Source organism: Ambystoma mexicanum, chromosome 6p, assembly GCF_040938575.1.
Source record: "Ambystoma mexicanum isolate Mex_15411 chromosome 6p, UKY_AmexF1_1, whole genome shotgun sequence".
In the NCBI taxonomy this organism is placed as follows: Eukaryota; Metazoa; Chordata; class Amphibia; order Caudata; family Ambystomatidae; genus Ambystoma; species Ambystoma mexicanum.
The window spans coordinates 1,316,990,123-1,317,009,305 of record NC_090935.1 but is presented as its reverse complement, the minus strand read 5'-3'; the positions used below and the strand labels follow the sequence as shown (position 1 = coordinate 1,317,009,305).

At 42.8% G+C, this 19,183-nt stretch overlaps 1 protein-coding gene across 2 annotated transcripts in view; it reads left to right on the top strand.

The window, feature by feature from the left end:
• Positions 1–19,183, top strand: part of CNTLN (centlein) — a 2,346,865-nt gene that overhangs the window by 854,000 nt on the left and 1,473,682 nt on the right. For both annotated transcript variants that reach the window (XM_069625978.1, XM_069625977.1), the window contains exon 9: positions 2,508–2,690. In XM_069625978.1, coding sequence (XP_069482079.1) covers positions 2,508–2,690 — 183 coding nt within the window. The remainder of the gene's footprint in view (positions 1–2,507; positions 2,691–19,183) is intronic.

The window sequence follows — 19,183 nt, the reverse complement described above, 5'->3', positions numbered from 1 at the left end:
CCTCTTTAATAGTAATAGATTTATCTTTGGCCAGATTTTCCAAAGCTTGTACTTCCTCCCTCGTAAGGTTTGATCTATACTTCTGCTTCTTTTTAGGATTGCTAGCCAAATAGTGATGGATATCCTTCGTGATTGCTCTGTGAAAAGTCTCTATCACATTGTCTGAACCCAACTGAGGGGTAAATTTGGACCTTGTTTTAAGTTCTTTAACTGGCAAATTTCGGGGTCTCACTTCTAGATCCTTGCATATGGTATCCAAACTAGAATCAGTTTCCTGATTCAAAGAAGTTAGGGTTTTAATATTAATAACATCTGAAATAGAATAAGTGCTGAGGGGATTCAAGGAGATCTTGGGCTGAAAAAATTGTAACTGAGTGGAAAAGAATTTCTTCAATTTCAATTTCCTCAAGAATTTAAACATGTCACTTTGGAAGTTCACATAGTTAGTGCTGACACTTGGTGCAAATGAGAAACCTTTATTTAACACAGAAACTTCTGCATGCGTGAAATGTCTATCAGACAGATTCGTTACCAGATCAGGTTGTGTCACTTGATTTGCCGTTGCTTGGCAACTGACCTGGTTAGTATCCCTGGTCGCCCCTGATCCTCGTCCGAACTTCCACTTCCGCTTCCCACCTCTCCTGCCCCTGGTGTGACACCTGGTGTTACTGTAGAACGGGTAGGTGGTATTGTAAACCTGACCTGTTTGAGGTTGGCTAAACAAGCATTTACTTTTTTGTGTCTGCGTATTTGGTCTAAAAAATTCCTGCCTTCTTTAGAAGCAGGTTGAATGGTATCATTGTCAGCGTGGTTTGTGGGTCTATCTTCTGCAGAGTCGGTGCCAGTGTTGGCTAAACAAATGTCAGTGGTATCATCTTCTGATTCCGGGTCTGAACGAGCAGGCGTGTTATTTTTTGAGCCAAAACTATTTCTTGGAGTAATATTGTCGTATTTCGGCTGGAATGTGTAGACCGATCTTGCCTGTAATCTTTATCATCCCTAAAAAACTTTCGGAAATTGCGCATTTTAATTTCATCCTGATACTTGCGCATGATAGACCAACCTCATTATATAAGTTCAAGATTGAATGGCTTCACTTTCTTTGGCACATTTTTGATACATTGGGTGATCACACCATTATATAAGAAAATGAGACTCTGTTAATCCAAGATATTCATGAACACCGTTAAGGGGGTCTTTGTATTTACGATTACTCAATACAGATTTACAATTTTTCTCCTCCCCCACTCCGAACCCACCTGACGCAACTTGTTTCGATGGTGTGACTCAAATATGGTATGTCTTTTCAAACCTTTTTATTATGTTCATGTAACTTTTGGACTCACATTTGATATATGTATTCATGAACAATTCACACATGTTTTGAAAAAAATTGCATATTTTCATTTCTCTGTAAAATGTATCGATGCAATTGCTGTATGGATTACAGCCTTGAAAACGACCAGGGGTCGAAACACGTGTCGGCTGTTCCACATATTAAAAGGAATTTCTGGAACTCTTGAATTCTTATCTCTTTAATAATCTTGGCATCATCGCCCTCCTTCTCAAAGGATGCAGCACGTCCAGTGCCCTGCTTTCGGCTCTGGAGGAGTTTTCAAACTCATAGGCTCCGCTGGTTGCAGATTGTCCTCCACTCTCGAGTTTTATGTCCCCCCTGGGGCTTCTTTGGCTGACGTTTGCATCTCTCTCCATCCGCTTACTGTTTTGTTTCTCTTAGCTCCAGCCTCCTCATCCCAGTTAAATGGGGATTTCCATTTACAAGTGATATGTTCTCTTTCTTGTTGGCAATAACATGTATTAGTTCTCTCTTCATACAAGTCACAGGATTGTATATTCTTTTGTAGGTCTGATATTCCCATGTAGGCCACTTTGGGGTATCCTTTAAGGACTACATCACAGGAACTGGAGTACTTGTCCCCATAGGGGGAGTCTCCCTGGGGAGGTCCCACGTGCCTCTACCCCTACGGAGGGTGTTGCAGAGCAGGTTCACCTCCCTAGTCTCACAGGTGGGGGCACCCATTTGGGGAGAAGGTGACGATTTCTCTTGATTCATCACAGATTTGAACTATATTCTTTTCCTCCTCCCTTCTATCTTGCTATACTTTGAAATGAACTGCTGCTGTTTTTACAATCTTAGAAACTTGCAGCTCCAGGAAACATACAGAAATGCCACTTGTAACCAAGGTGTAGAGTTTGTCCAAAGGCGCCACTGAATTGCTACAACTCCTGTTTGTCAAACAGTCCAGTCATGCAACTGAACCTCAAGATTAGACCTTAGTTTAGATGTTTCTTTTGTAATTACTTTTTTATTTTAAACGTCATTGCATTGATAATACACTGCGAAAAGAGATGGTTTGAGAAAGAAATTCAGAAATGATATTGAGCTCAGTGTTTTTATTCTGCAAGCACTATTTTTTTTTTTTACGACATTGATGTGAATAGGTTGAGCAATGCATGTTTAATCATTTAGTTCATGTTTTAAACAGCTTTACAATGAACTGAATGCTGGTTATGAGGCTGTGAAAACCAGTGAGACTCAGCTCCGACAAAGCCACATGTCTCTTAAAGAGCTACTCTGCCAAAAAGAGCAACAGATTAGCCGGCTCCAAGTTCAACTACAAGAGGCCAATGATGCACTAGATCCACCAACTCTAGGTCATGTGGAACAGGTATGACACAGTGACTTCTGTAAATGCACAAAATAGCATATGCATGTATTTCAATTATTTTTGGTTTCTTTCCTTTTCTCTTTTTTCATTCTTTTGATCCTCTGCATAAATAGTTGTATCCACAGTGTACTGTATCTGAAGCAATACTTTGTCCTCGGACGTTCGGCTCAGCCTTGCATTAAGCAGCTTTTTACTAAAGCTGTTGTAGAATTAAATACATAATAATGACTTTGATATCTCTGACTTGCTGGCCGAGAAGTACTTGGCAATGTAAATTTGATATTAAAACAACAACGCTTGGAATAAACCGCATATTCACAGATTTCCCATTAATTTAAGATACAGAATATCTAATTTAGATTTGAAATATTGCCCATTTTCCCGGTTGACGAGACCCGTTGTCTCGTCAAGCGATGACTATTTTCTTTTTTCCCCCCATCGTCAATATGCAATTGTCTTTCTCCATGGTGTAGTAGTACATGGAAAATGTGCTAGCCATGCTCAAGGTTTAGCCTGTGGTGACTGCATTGTCACATATTGGGATGGGTTGAAGCTCATCTACGCCTATCCTCGATTCATCGACAGTACTGTGAAATGGTGACAGCATTTGCCTCCAGTGGCAAGAAGCCTACTGAGCAAGATTTAACTTTTCACCTCTTGAAATGTATTTTGTTGCATTGGTTTTGAGGTGCTAAAGTAATAAATATCATAAACTTAAAATATAATATATATTTTTTTAATGTAACGCTTGTGAATGACAATTATTAGACTAGCCTGACGAAGCCCCGGCTGAGGTGGAACGCATGTCAGCTTTGTGCTTAATGAGTCTTCTCATGTATCATGGCTTCGTGATTCTTTTATCTTTAATCCATTAAAATCCCTTCATTCTTGAATCAGTGGAGTGCCGTGACTGATTCCCTTTCTTTGGAACGTGTGAATAGTCTTTGCACCTACCTCGAAGGATTGGGTTACTATATATATATATATTTTACAGGGCCTACGGTAGCGTCCCTGTAGTTAGGTTTAAGTTGCTCAACTCATAGGAAGAGCACTTCCCCTGGATGAATCCTTACCAAACTTTGCAAATAAAGTATATGTCCCGCTCCTGAATTATTTTGGCAAGTTTGGTGAGGGGTTGTTATGGGGGGGCAAAGAAATAGGGGGTCCTGCTGTCTGCACTTACCCTTGCACTTGTTATTGTTTTAATCCCATGTACAGCATTGCCCCCTTCCCTTTCCCCTGGCACTTTTCCCCACCCCTCTCCCCTGCACTTGCGCGATCTCAATTTCACTTGGCCTAGTAAGATCGTTGTCTATGTACTCCATCTGTTCCCCCTTCCTTGCCTCGCCGCGCCTTGAAACACTTGTGTATAGGTGTGTTACAAGCCATACCATATCATATCATATCTTACATTTATAGAAGTTATATTTCTTTGAATTGTGTCAAGTCTTCTTGGATAACTGAAAGTGGTGGAAAAGTATCATGGCTGGGAATAACATTCATGCTATTTTGAGGAAGTGGAAAATCTTTATTTCACCAAGAAGAAGAGCTTTGCTGTTGAACTCTAGTTAACAAAACTTTACATTAACATTGAAACTTCAAGATCTAAATTGAATTGAGACTTTACCTGTGTGCATTTCCTTATTTCTTTTGATGAACATTGGAGTGAATTTACCTTGAATCCTGGGGAAGGGATTCTGTCCTGCAAACGTTTGTTTCATACTTTGTAGCTGAGCCTCCATTGGAACACACAAGGTGTTCCGTGTCCAAAATGGCCACCGGCCTCCTCATCGATGCTGCCTAACTTGGATTGCCCACAAACCTGTGCACATGCGCCCAGATTGGCCAGCCACCCCTTTTGAGGGCCAATAGCGCACCAGAAGGCGAACGCCGGCCCTCCCACTAAGGATCCTCAGAACAAGGATCATTGCCTGTCTAGAGGCATCAGAGGCAAGGGCCAGAAACCCTGCCTGTGTTCCTCCAGCCTTCGCATGCTGCTGTGTATCCTGGTAAAATGCCCCCAAGACTCGGTATAATCTCATGAAATGACTTTGACGTGATAGCTGATTCTACTACAGTTTAACGCCTGCCTACTAGAACTCCTATGTATTATGTATTCTACTGCTTTGTCCCCATTGTACTTACTGCCTGAATCCATGCACTATCGCATTGTAATTTAGAGTTGTTAATTCGTGCCACTATCACTGGCTATTACAGATACCTGAGAGCTAATTGCATGCATAATAACGCTATATTTGCTCTCCTTTGCTAAACTGCTTTTCTTGTACTGTACCAGCAAAACCTAAATGCCTCACCAGGCTAAATTAGCCTCCTATGAGCCACATAGCTGTCCTGCCTCCTATGAACTGCCCTATGCGGACTAGCCCAGTTTGCCTATTGTGACTAGCCTACTCTGAGCTGCCCTATGCGGGACTAGCCCACTTTGCCTATTGCGACTAGCCTACTCAGAGCTGCCTACTGTGAACTAGCCCACTTTGCCTATTGCGACTAGACTACTCTGAGCTGCCTACTGTGAACTGCCCTATGCGGGACTAGCCTACTTTGCCTATTGTGACTAGCCTACCCTGAGCTGCCTACTGCGAACTGCCCTATTCAGGACTAGCTCACCCTACCTATAGTTTCTAGCCTACTCTGAGCTGCCTACTGTGAACTGCCCCATGCGGGACTAGCCTACCCTGTATTGCTTCTACCTCCCTCCTTTCCCGGCATATCACACTACTGCCGACCAAATTGGACTATAGTCGCTCGCACCTTACTGCAAATTTGAATATAAGAAACCTTGTCCAAACCTCTTTAACAATTACCATTATAATAATTATCCACCAGACTACCTTTACTAAATGCCTCGAAGTAAGCCACACTCCAACGACCATGACCAGTACCAGATCCACACCTTGTCCAGTCATAGAAAGGAATAACAAACTTCGAGCTAGGTTACCTCGCCTCCATGAACCACGAGCGAACGTCCTATCTAAACAGGACTACTATCCAAATAATAACGGCTCGAAATCTAAACTACCCCACTATCCTGATAAAACAGCCTCAGCTACCTTGCAGAAACCAGCCAAAACTAAACCTAGCCTTCGCAAATCCACTAAAACTCATATTATTGTCCACTCTGCCAACCTCAACATGCCCTTAATAAACGCTAGATCTCTGGTAGCACATGCTACAGACATAGCCGACCTGATCACCTTAAATAATCTCGACCTCCTAGCAGTCACTGAGTCTTGGCTACATGACGCAGCAGGTCCTGCCCTTGCCTTATCGGTCCCTGAAAATTACCAAATCCTCAGAGCAGATAGAACTAACGCTAGAGGAGGAGGTATCGCCATCATAGCTAAAACACAACTAGCAATCAGACTTATGCCATCACCTCCCAATACTTCCTGCGAAATGCTTACAGAAAAAATACCAATATCTAGTTCTAAGACCCTAACAATCTACCTAGAGTATAGGCCTCCGGGACCTATTTCATCCTTCGAGGATGACATTTCAAGTATCCTCTCCAATAATACAAAGGCAATTTCTCAGGTACTTATCCTAGGGGACTTCAACCTTGGCTTTAATGACCAAACAGACAATGATGCCAAAACTATCACCAATATGCTCTTAGAACAAGGATTTGCCCAAAAAGTAAACCAACCAGCACAATCAAAAAGGCCAAACCCTCGACTGGGTGGTCAACCTAAATTGCAACCTTTATATTAATTCCCCCTCTCAAACAAACATGACTATATCTCCTCCTCAACCTACCAAGAACAAAAATGATATCACAATGGACAGGCTCTTACCACTCATCCTGCCTTCATTGAGCCATCTATCTTCATCCACAGACCCTAACATACTAGTTGACACTTACAATACAACTATGTCTACAGCATTGGACTCTATCGCACCTCTTAAACTGCGTAACAGCAAACCACAAGCACATCTAAATGCTTGGTTTACTCAACATTTAAAAGAACTTAGGCAAAATAAAAAAGAACATTGGAAGCCCTATGGCGTCACACACCATCAGCAGAAAATAAAACGAACCTGACTAAATTTGCCGACCATTACAAAAAAGAAAAAATTAACACTAAGAAAGACCTTTACAACGACATGATTGCTAAAGCCAGTTCTAACACAAAAGAGCTCTTTACCATACTACGAGAAATGGAGGCACCTATCCCTCCAGCTGATAATATAACTAAAGACAAAGCCTGGTGCACCAACATTCAGAATGCTTTAGCCAACAAAATTGTACTCCTTCAAGGAAAGATGGCGAACAAGAAATCCTCCCTCACCAAACATGATGCCTACTCTCACACTACCAAAACACCAACCAATAAAACAGATCAATTTAAATTCTCAAAAGTTTCTATCCTTGAAGTGGAGAAAATGATCTTCCTCCCTGAAGCCATCTAGATGCCAGGGCGACAACTGCCCAGCAAAATTTATCAAAGATGCAGCGAGAGACTTGTCATCATTTATCACCAAACTCATCAATGCATCTTTTTCAACTAATATTGTCCCAAGTAACTTGAAAGTATCCGTGGTCCTACCTCTGCTGAAAAACAAACCCTAGATCCAGTCATTCCAACTAACTACAGGCCTATCACAACGGTTCCCTTCCTTTAGAAGATACTTGACAGAGTAGTGCACATTCAGATACAACAATACCTGGAAACTAATCGCCTCCTCGGCACCCGCCATTCAGTTTTCAGGCCGCAACATGGCACTGAAACTGCATTGATTGACTTAAAAACACAAATTGAGGCACTCACAGACAAAGGGAAAACTGCCATGCTGCTCCTCCTTGACTTGTCAGCTGCTTTTGACTTGGTGGACCACAAAGTCCTTTGCAAACACCTTGTCTTAGCAGCTCACTTTTCTAAGGACGCAGTAGCATGGGTTCAACTATTCCTCAACAATAGAACTATGCAAGTCTTCTCCCCCTTAGACTCAGCAGATCCCATCCTGTGGTGTTCCACAAGGTTCGTGCGTCCCACCCATCATGTACACTATCTTCACAAAGCCACTGTTTGACAAATTGGACAATCTGGGTGTCTCCTACACTAACTATGCAGATGAAACTCAGATCCTCCAACCCCTTTCGGGCAATTACATCACCGCCACGGCTCTTGTGTACAAAATCTACCTCCTCGTTCAGGCATGGATGGCCACACACGGCCTCTGCCTGAATGACGACAAGACCGAACTTCTAATACTAGGTACCCCGGCCAACCTTAAAAAACTTAATAATGAATATTCCTCTTTCAACATTGATGGCAACTCCATCAAGGTTGTAAAGGAAGTACAAACGCTTGGATTCTACCTTGACTCCACCCTAACCATTAGCAAACAAGTCAACTCCTTACCGTCCACATCAGCATACACATGCAAACTAATCAGGGCCTGCAGACCTTACCTATCCCCAACTAGCTGCATTATCCTCGCAAATGCCCTTATACTCTCAAAATTGGGCTATTGCAATGCTCTCTACATGGGGACTAACAAGTACATCTTAAACAAAATCCAAATGTTACAAAATAACGCGCTAAGAACGGCACTAAATATCCCAAACAAAGATAACATATCTGTGATTAGAAGACATAACCACTGGCTGTCAATTAAAGACAGAATTATGCTAAAAACGACTTCCTTGACCCACAAAAGCCTCAACAGCGACTCACCATGGTACCTCTCGGACCGGATAGCCAAGAAAACTACTAATCGCCTGACTAGGTCCTTGGTGTCAAACAACAGACTAAGCTAGTATCTGCCACCATATAAATTGGTAACTGACACTACACTTTATATTGCTCTCTGTAATGTAACTGAATATATTGTAATGTAACTGTATATATCTTTAACTGCTCACCGGTAACCTGTGACCAGAGATTCTATGACTGTAATTCTATGTATCATCAAGCCTAAAGTCTCCTTGTACTGCTTGTGCCCAGTTACCCTCGGGTTTGGTGCGCCATATAAAAACAAGAAACAAACCCAGGTTACTAAAAGGTTTTCAAGAAACTGTGGATATAATTGTTGTTATCTGAATTGCCATGTATATTTTCTTTGTGTATTTTGATGTTTAAGTGTGATGGGCTAGACGTCCCGTGATAGTGTGTCCCTTTAGTTTTCTCAGGCAGGGAAATTCTCATCAGAGTAGGGATAGTGAGGCATTTATACTTTAATAACATGGCATGTTTTGAACATTCATCAAAAAGTTGTCCGCCTCATGTTGCTGACCCCTCACACTAGCCAGAACCAATGATCTTCTATTTCACCTCTTATCGGATTCCCCTTCTCAAAATCAACTATCCTACTACCCATTCACCGTTTTGCATAATTTAAATGCAGCAATTTCGGAAGGTGCCTAGTTTCCATAAATTGCCCTACAAGACGATACCACTTCCATAGTTTTCTGATTTCAGATAACCATCATGGAAAACAGTTTCTCGGTGACTAGGCCTTTGGCATATTGGGTTAACAAGCTTCATGTCGTGCCAGTGTGCCTTTGCTTTTTCTTAGTGAACCTTGTTTTTTTATTAAATTGTTTTCACCCAAAGTCATCATAGTTTTACATAAAAAGAATACATATCTGTCGCACCCTTTTTGAGGCAAAACAAAAGCATGATTATTTTGACTTAGAAGTGTCATCAGTTTTAATATCATTGAAACATAAGAGGTCAGAATAGCAGACCTTTCATATAAAGCTTTTAGGGCTGTCATCTCATCATAATATGAGATAATTGATCATGACTGTCCTTGTCTTGTTGTGACCTAACACCCAAAAGACTTATTAGAAGTTGTGCGAAAATATTGACAATCAAAATGTGTCTAATTTGGGTAGAAGTAATCCTGGAGAAATCTGTTTGGCGCAACAGTGTTCTGTGCTATTATTTGACAAGCACTACTTCCTGGACAGAGATGTGAGTTTGGAATGCGTAAAACCACCTTGTCCTTGGAGAAAAGAGCTTAGGCCTCGGAATTTGATAGAGGGTGGATTTTGCTGACTCTACTCTCAGACTGAGGCCCACCAAAAGAACCACCTTCCATGGCAGAAATGTCAGCTCAGTGGAAACCATAAGTTCAAAAGGTTTGAGCATCAGTGATAAGACAACATTCAGATCCCAAATCTGGTTAGGTCTCTTGACCGAGCATATTCCAGTGAGACCCTCAATGTCTCTGAGCTTTAAACTGGAAAAATACTTGTTATGGTTGTTGCGAAAGGCCCCAGTGGCCAAAAGATAAAATTGACATGAGTCGACCGAGATGCTGGAGGCTGCAAGATGTGAAATAAAGGAGAAGACTTTGTTCAAAGGGCAGGATAAAGCATTGTTATGATATTGCATTTATAATGCACCTATACACAAATGTTTCAAGGCGTGACATTGACGTGCTTACCCAGTAGCAGAACCTGGTCCACTTGCTCATGGTACTGGGCCTACATAGAAGGCTTCCTGCCTGCCTGGATTATTTTCACGTTCTCTGTGGATAACCGGAGGTGACCTAGGGCCTGCTGCTCATGAACGATGATGCTAAGCTGAGCAATCAAGGGGAGGGGTGGAGTACTCTTCCCCTGCTGACTTAGATCATGTGTTGCTGGAATAGGAATCAAACATTCCCTCTGGGCTTTCACCAGGTGGGAAAACCAGAAGTGGGCTGGCAACTGGGGGGCTATCAGAATGGGTGGCACTTTTGCTGGAGGAGATTCTCTTATTGGGCTTGGAGAGAAGAGGGATCAGAGGAAACCCATACAGAGTCTGAATGTCCCACTTGATCCAAAGTGCATTTCCTATGGAGTTTATTTTAATAAGGCTCCAGATGAGGAGCTGCCAGGTGTGGAACGTCTAGCATATAGTGACGCAGAAGCTACCAGTTCTGAGTGTGGTTGTGGTTGATTGGTGAGGCACAATTTCTTGGAAGAGAGGGGTCTGCAACACGCCTCCAGCTTCCTATTGGTGGCTTGCACTGTGTGGGGCTTTTGCTAGCTTTTGTTAATCACCCCAAAAATACCCTTCTGTGTCTGTAATCTGGATATGCAAGAAGATCTGAGCACCGGGACTTTGGAAAGGATGCCCGATTCCGGTTGTGGCTCCTTGGGTTTGGGAACTCCTTGGAATTCTGAGAATGCATGCATCCTGTTATGGAAAGCCATAGCTGAATGAGTTAATGCCGTCCTTGGCTTTGTTTGATGATACATCTTTGTCCAAAGGTCCGGAGGATCAGCAAGATCTAAGGTTGGAGCTGCTGGGGAGCTGGTGGAGCTGATGGCTGCTGAGGAGCTGGCAGGGGAGGTTCGGATGGTGCTGGTGTGGTAGGACGCTATATGGATGTAGGCCCCAGAGCCTGATGCAGGCTTGCTGCAACTGTAGTTGTTGGTGTGGCTTGGGGCAAAGTGGTGACTGGAGATGTAGGTGGCTGAGGCATCATCTCACTGATAATTCCCTTAAAATGCTCTGCCATGACTCTCAATTTCATGAGGGTTTGAAACCTGTGCAGAACCTTATCTCCGATCACTGTGTCTATATTTCTATCGTTGGGGTCCATATGGCTGTTGGAGGCATCAGAGGAAGACGAGTACAAGGTGACATAGTTGGGACCTAGTGCGTTTGTCTGTATTGGGCTGTCCAGGCTGTAGTGGTGCATAGAAGTGGTGCAGAGGTATGATAAGAAGTGGGCCACTCTTTGAACTGTCAGCCCGAACATGGCACACACGACCCTTGTGGCAGCAGTGCCACCGGAGATTCATGGTCTCAGTTTCTGGGCATAAACCCCAGGAGGTAGGAATTTTAATGATATTCAATTCCATTTCCATTCCATGTTAATCACTAAATAATCTCATCCAGATGCAGAATTGTCAAGCTTCCTGTAATCAATCTGTTATTGTTACTTTTGTAATAGATTCTAACCACAGTGATAGATACTGCTGCCTTCAGGGGTAATTGTAGTGCAAATTTGGGGGCTAATATGTAAGGTCTTTTGCCAATCATCAAGGTACTGCTTATGCCTACTACATTGTTTTAAAAGAAGTATACATCATATCATATCGCTCTCTAAAGATTATCTTCAGAATTTCACTTGTCACTCTAATGGTGATGATATAGTAGGAAATCTGTGGAAAGGACAGCTATCCCTTTTCACTTGTGATGCCATTGACTCCTCAGAGGCAGTACTATGGCTTTCTAGGACAGCTGTGGAAATAGTCTCTAGTCCCAGTTTAAATCCGATTTGAATTTCAAGAAGTCAGCCTATTAAGTATGATTTCTGCATTCTCGCAATCCATTCCACATGCATTAGTTGAATTGATTCCCGGGACATATGTATTTAGTGTTCTGTTTTTAGCACAGACCCTTTAATCGAATTCTGTCTGATAAAAACACCTAGCATGAGATTTGCAACATAATGCTTGGTTGTTACCTTCTCCAGCATTAGACCTTTCATTAGATCTTTAATAGATTCACATGCTTTGAATATTCCCTGTCGTCAGTCTGGGAATCCACAGTTACACACTTTCTACTTTTAATAATATAAAGAAAATATAGGAGAGTTTTGTCCACTTCGTTATGGGTGCTCTCAGCCCCCATCCAATGGGACGTTGAGTATCAAGCCCCAGCCCATGTGCCCATCTTCAGGATCTGACCGCACGTTGTGCAGAGAGGAGTCTTCACACCTTTTCTTTCAGGAGAGAGACAAAAGTCATTTATCTACATACATTTGAGAAACCTTCAGAGAAAAAGTTCTCTACAGTTAAGTCAAGTCAAGGTTTTTTTTTGGGATCATAGATCAAAAAAGATTCCTCTTCAAAGCCTGTGCCACATGTTTGATGAAGAATGTCTATGAGGGAGATAGGCATAAAGATTGTATTTACCACCTATATCCTAATCGCTCAACTGAAGATTGTGAGATATTTCAAGGATTCAGCTCAAAAACGTTGAGGGATATGCATGGGAGGCTGGTGTGCTGGTTAAATGAAGGCAAGTACCCCCGTGCCCCTCTGAAGTAGACTCAAAGAGTGTGGCTGAAGGAACACCGTCTGAAAAGATTACCTCCCATCTTCAGCAGAGTTCAAGGTCAGAGTAGCGGCCACACCGTCCAGATTAACACCAGAAATGGCCACCATGGAGCTAGTGAAGGCTTCATAGATGACTCTGGTCTCGACCACGGTGAAGGTTCCTCCAACAAAGATGCACGTGTCGACCAAGGAAAGGCCCGGTCGATGAGCATCTACGACTCGACAAAGAGTGGCCTGTCGATGAAAGTCAACAACCTCGTCCACAGAGGGACGGACAAGTGGCCATGGCTCGACGGCGGTTTACCCATCAACGGTTGCCCATGAAATAGAGGTGACTAGACAGTCGATGAGGGACCAAAGCAAAAACAGTTGACGGGCAAACAGGACCAGGTGGTATAGAAACCCATGGCAAAAGAGGTATTATCCATGTGTGGCCCGCCCACAGAGGCAACAGGGGTAAGTCACTCGACAGCGGAACAGTTGTCGACGATACTATTGAATATACCAAGAGTAGTGATCATCTGAACATCATCCGTCTTTGCCACATAAAAGAGAAAAGCACCCCGCCGACGAGTGAAAAACCATCGATGGGAATGTCCCCAGTTAACAGACATACCCCAAAAATGCTGCAGACAGAAATTCTCAACGACAACCGCCAAATGATCAGCAGACAAGACCAGTCATTCACAGGATAAGAGTGAGGTGCAACATGAAGAACAGCAGCTACACTCTCCATGACCAATATCACAATCACATACTCGGAGTTAATAACATCACATCAACTCTTATTTTGAGCAAGGGTAGTCCCCAAAGTGTTTAGATTCGTAAGAATTGGTGATGCTGGCCAAACAGAGTCACTGTCCGCACAACCACTGCAGCCACTGCCAGCTCTCATCACCACGAGGGCCACAGATACCTATGCCAGTACTCATTCAAATGCCTATCCCAGCCCGTAGTATAAAACCGCAAATGCTGCTATCCATGCAAGTACTAACGTCATTACAAGCACTGGTGGCTCAACTAGATAGACTCCTACCAACCCTGCAAGTATCACCACCTACCCTGAAGAGGGAAGCCAATTCACCACAGACACTGGTCAAGGTCGCCACTGCAAAGCTCAAGGTCACCCAGGTTAAGGTCACCTCCCCCAATGTCAAGGTCATCCGGACCCAGGCCAAAGTCGCCAACACAATCCAAAACCCTAGAGTGTCAAAGTGGGTGCCAACACCACCCATCAGGGAGGAACAAGAAGAATGCAACTGATCACACTCGGGCACAGATGGGGGCGTAAAGGAAACAGGCTCCGCAACATCTGCATTTTACGGAGACAAAGACTGGGACACTAACGAAACCCCCAAGGGCGTTGTTTCAGAAGAACCAGCCAAACAATCATCACTGGTCGAGATGGGGGTGTTTCCAAACAATGATCACTATAGTTTAGGAATATTTGGGCTCACGCGCACTAAAATTAAGAACTGCTTTTTATTTGACCCGATGACCAAGCACAGGAAATCAATAGTTTCCATCTGTATATTGGACCATGTGTTGAGAAAGGACTTCTCATCATGAAAAAACCTTTTCAGAGCCTGCATTAAAATCGAGTCTCGAAGTTTAGAGCACCGGGCTCAACACCCAAAGGCCTTACGGCACAGCCTTGGCGGTATTCAGTGGTTGCAGCAGCACCACAGAGGAAAGCTAACGTACAACAATCCAAGTGCTCCGTTATGCCAGATAACAAAGGGTGCAAAATGGACGCCTTCCGAAAGAAAGTCTTAGCCATTGGGGCATTGACGGTAAAGCTAGCAAATGCTGTAGCAGTTATGGCAAGATAGGACAGAGAAATGTGTCACAGGATGTCACCATCCTAGAACACTTGCAGGAAGAAAACAGAAAGGAAGACATGGCCGTCTTTCATGAAGGAGAGGAAACCTCCAACCACAATATTATAACCATAGACCGTGCGTTAACAGGCTTTAAACAAATATGTAACAAAGTGGTCTTCCGACAACAAGGGTGCCTCCACTGCACTGACTTATGTCCAGAAGTGCAAAACAAATTTCTGGAAATGCTGTTTGAAGGAGACCAGTTATTTGGCAAAAAGATCGACGAAGCCTTGACGGTAATAAAAACGGACAGATATGGCAAGGTGTTTAACATCCCTCCAGGCAAGAAATCATTTTTGTCTCTTTAGGGGAGCATCAGGATGCTCGGAGGCTTCCACTAGAAGGTCCAATACCAACGTAGCTCTTACTACACACAAGATTACAGAAAGAACTACCAAGGATGTTATTGATATCAGTATATATAGAGTGTACTACCACCCTGAGGCATCATGGCGCTAGCATAGAACATCGGTAAGCAGACAAGAAGCAAAGATTAGAACAGAAGCGTTTTTCAGGAGATGCCGAAACTCGAGATGATTAAAGATTTTCCTAAGTGAAGAAGGCAGAGCATTCCAAAGTTTGGCTGCTGCCACAGAGAAGGCATGGTCACCCACCCTGGCTAGCCGAGAGGAGGGTATAGATAGTAAACAGTCAGATACAGACCAAAGAGAGGGACTAGGCACATTTGTTCTGTAGATAACTGGCTCCCAGGCCATAAAAGACCCAATGCACCAACAGAGAGATTTAAATTCAATTTGCTTTGCCACAGAAGCCAGTGGAGGGCACAAAGTATCGGCGTAATATGATTTCCATAGGGCACATTCCCAGCCACCCGAGCAACAAGATTCTGCAACAGTTGGAATCGATGGACCAGGCCCTTAGGCTGCGCGAGGTGTAGAGTGGACGTGAAAAGGAAGCTTAGGAAGGATTTTCCTAAGAATCTTAAAATGGTAATGTCCGGCTCTGCAGACAGCAGCCACCTGGGCCTCCATGGAGATTGTTGATGAAAAAATAACACCCAGATTCCTGGCAGCATTGAGTGGTGAAGAAAGAACACCCAGTGATGGAGGCCAGAAAGCAGAGGTGCACAGTGAAGGAGAAAGGGGGGCACCAACCACCAGGACTTCTGTCTTGTCGCCATTAAGTTGCAGCCAATTCTGGCTCATCCAGCATCCAACTGCTGCCAAGCATTGGATCAAGACGGACGAGGATCTGGGTATCATCAGCATAAGTGTAGCAGCGGAGGGCGAAAGAGTGGATGAGTCTCACCAGAGACTGCATATAGATGTTACATAGTAATGATGACAAAGCGGACCCATGGGCGACACCATAGAAAATAGAGCAAAGTGCAGACAAAAAAAGAGGAAGAGAGAGAGTCTGGCAACGATCTACAAGGAACGAGGTAAACCAGGTGAGAACCTACATGCAAATGAATCATGACAAAAGATCAACCAAGATATGATACAGCAGAATATTCACATTACATTATGTGATTCAAAATAACCGTTTTTTTAAATATATAGAATATATGTATATAATATATTCGTACCAATTGTTAAAGGTTGAACAAACATTTATAGTTGTATGGGTTTTGATGATTTCATTCAATTCTGACTAGAGTAGAATGCGCTAATAAGTATGAGGGAGTGAGCACACAATTATTTTTTCAGCTTAGTTTCACCTATGCATGCTTATCTGCTCGCATTGAACACTTTGGGCTGGACAGAATGGGCTCACTGTTCAACTTTTAACAATTGGTACAAATATATTATATACATATATTCTATATATCAAAAAAATAAATTGTTGAATTTTGAATCACATAATGTAACGTGAATGTTCTGCTTTTTCATATCTTGGTTGATCTTTTGTCATGATTCATTTGCATTTAATGTTCAAACATGACTACAGCCTTGAAAACGACCAGAGGGGTCGAAACACGTGTTGGCTGATTACAAACCAAAGAATGAAAACAACTATAATTATCTGAATCAATGCAGTGATATACTTTTTTATATCAGTGGACTCTGTACAAACCTTGGGGGTGTTAAGAGCGCGAGATACCTTCCCAACCCCAAGATTCTTTGTCTAATTACTCCCAAGTTTTGTGGGAAGCTTGAGGGAATCAGGTTTTCTTGCTGCCACCCGTGCCTTGTATGGCTTATTATTTGTATTGTTATTTACATTAGAACATTTACTATTTATACGACTGCATTATTATTATTATTTGATGGTCGTAGCTTGCTCCCATCTGTAGATTTAGGATTAGATAGACGTTAATCACCCCCTTGTTGAAGTTCAATAAAGACCCTTGAACTGTGGTCACTTGTGTCTGTCTTACTGTTGATACCATGCCTTCCTTGCAACCCATACAGACTGTACCGACTACAAAACAATCCTGTTTTTTCTTCATATTATTAAAAGTAGGAAGTGTGGAACCGAGGATTCCTAGCCCGACCCTGGGAAATATTCAAACAGCATGTGAATCCATGAAAGATACCAATGCTGGAGAACAGGAATTACAGTTAAGCAACTTCCTGGGCATTGTTGCTGCTTTATATGATGACGTGTACAAATTGTGTTATTTAATTTGGTTGTGAAGCAAACGTCCAAATTCAATGCAACATATTTCTTTCACCTAATGGCATCGATGAGTCATCTTTCATTAGTCTTAAAACATACTCTATCATTTGAATTGTTCAGAATCTTGGCTGCACTCTGATGGGAACGGCCCACAGATTATGCAGCCATTAGGTTATCTGCCCATTCAGCTGCCTGTATACATTAAAAACGTTTAAAAATAACTGCACCGCCAATTACAATTGTGTTGTGTGATTAGCCGTGGGATATTTTTTAAAGACCCTTCCTTGCTGTCGCTCGTATATTGAAGGGTGGATTTAACTACTCAGTCATACTTGGTCAGTGATTAAGAGTGGAGCTTGACGATGTTAAGATGACAGAAATATCAATGTCAAACCCCTAAACACGATCTGCTGGAGTTGGTAGCTGTAAAACGGGCTAAAGCCTTAGAAAGAGGTCTGCAAATAATCCACATGTATGAAGCGTGCCACGAATACCCACTTTCTCACTTTGTGTAGGAACCAGTTGATCGTCCGATAAAAGGTGGTGGCCTGGAGTTCCAGGGATGGCTATGTTGTCCTTAGCGCACGATTTTCGTCATGCTAACTACACAATACTGGAACGCCTCAGATTTTTGTCTAATTGTTTCAGATCCATACCTTAGCATTCTAGTTGCATTTGATTTTGTTCTGATAATACTAGGGCCTGTTAGCCCTTTTTGTGATCCAATACAAATGCAGAATGGCCGGTTTACACCCCTGCTTCTACAAGACATTCTTCTGACTTTCCTGTTGAATAGCACCATCCTGTGAAGTTGTTGTTTCGTAACTGCATGCTTTAATTTCACACTAATTCAGTCAGAGTCCCTTAAATTGTTCTAGTGGCTCTTTTATCTTTGTAAGTATTTTTGTGGTGGCAGCTGCCCGAAATAATCTATTATCTAGTATTTGGTTTTAGTTTTTCTGTTATGATAACATACTCCAATCTTCTTTTGGTCTAGCGTTCTGATGTCCCCTCTAACATCATGGCATACTCTGAGATTTTTCGGTGGGCCTCTGCCCATCAGCCCCTTTTAATTCCTAAAATCAGGCCTGGATATGTGTTCAATCTGAGCTGTCTGATAGGGTCTCATGAAAGCATTTCCTAGCCAGAGCAAGTCTTAATCTGCCAGGCCCACATCTTCACGCGAGCAAGCGTTTAGGCTTTCCATTGGGTGGTTTGCAGACATTTAACGTTTAGGGTGATTCATGCGACAAATGAAATGAGCACTTTGTTATGCAGTACCTTCTCAGAAGGGTTTCATGCTGGAATCACTATTACAGACGTATTTGTAAAATATGAAATGTGGTCATTCTTCTACTCCCAAAATGCTCTTTGATTTTATGAAAATCAGCCATGGTTATGTCTGTCTCTCCTCCCCTTTAATATAAGTGTTTGTTTTGCAGAATGAAGCTGTGTAACTCACTGGTTGAATTGTTTGTATGTGGAGTGAGAGAGTGTTTTATTTAGAGGCAGCACATTTATTGATAAACCTAGCCAGAGTTTGCAGACTGGATTAAAAAAAGACCACATCAGACCCTACTAAGTGACCCAAAAGACATGCTCAAAGGGTTTCATAATTTATTGTTTGGTGTTTAGGCAATATCCATCACTCTTTAGGCCACGCCCCCTTTTTAGATAGCTCCCCTCAATTTCTCATCCCTCATAAAGACTTGCCCATAATCAAGTGCATGTTCGCCATTAGTGAAGCAATATGGAGGGCGAATGGGTGTTGTCCCTCCCTCTTTCTGCCCCCAGGCGCCCCATCCAATCCCCACTGCGCTCTCCCTGACTTCTTCCCACTGAGCTCGGCTTGTAGCAAGGCAGTGCCTTTTTTTAAGGCACGCAGGCATTGGCTCTATGTCACGCTGGCCCAACGCATGCAGGCTGTGCATACTACTACCCACTAGTTGCTTGGTAACCAAGCTGTATATCAAAATTAGTCCGGAGTGCTGTCATAACCC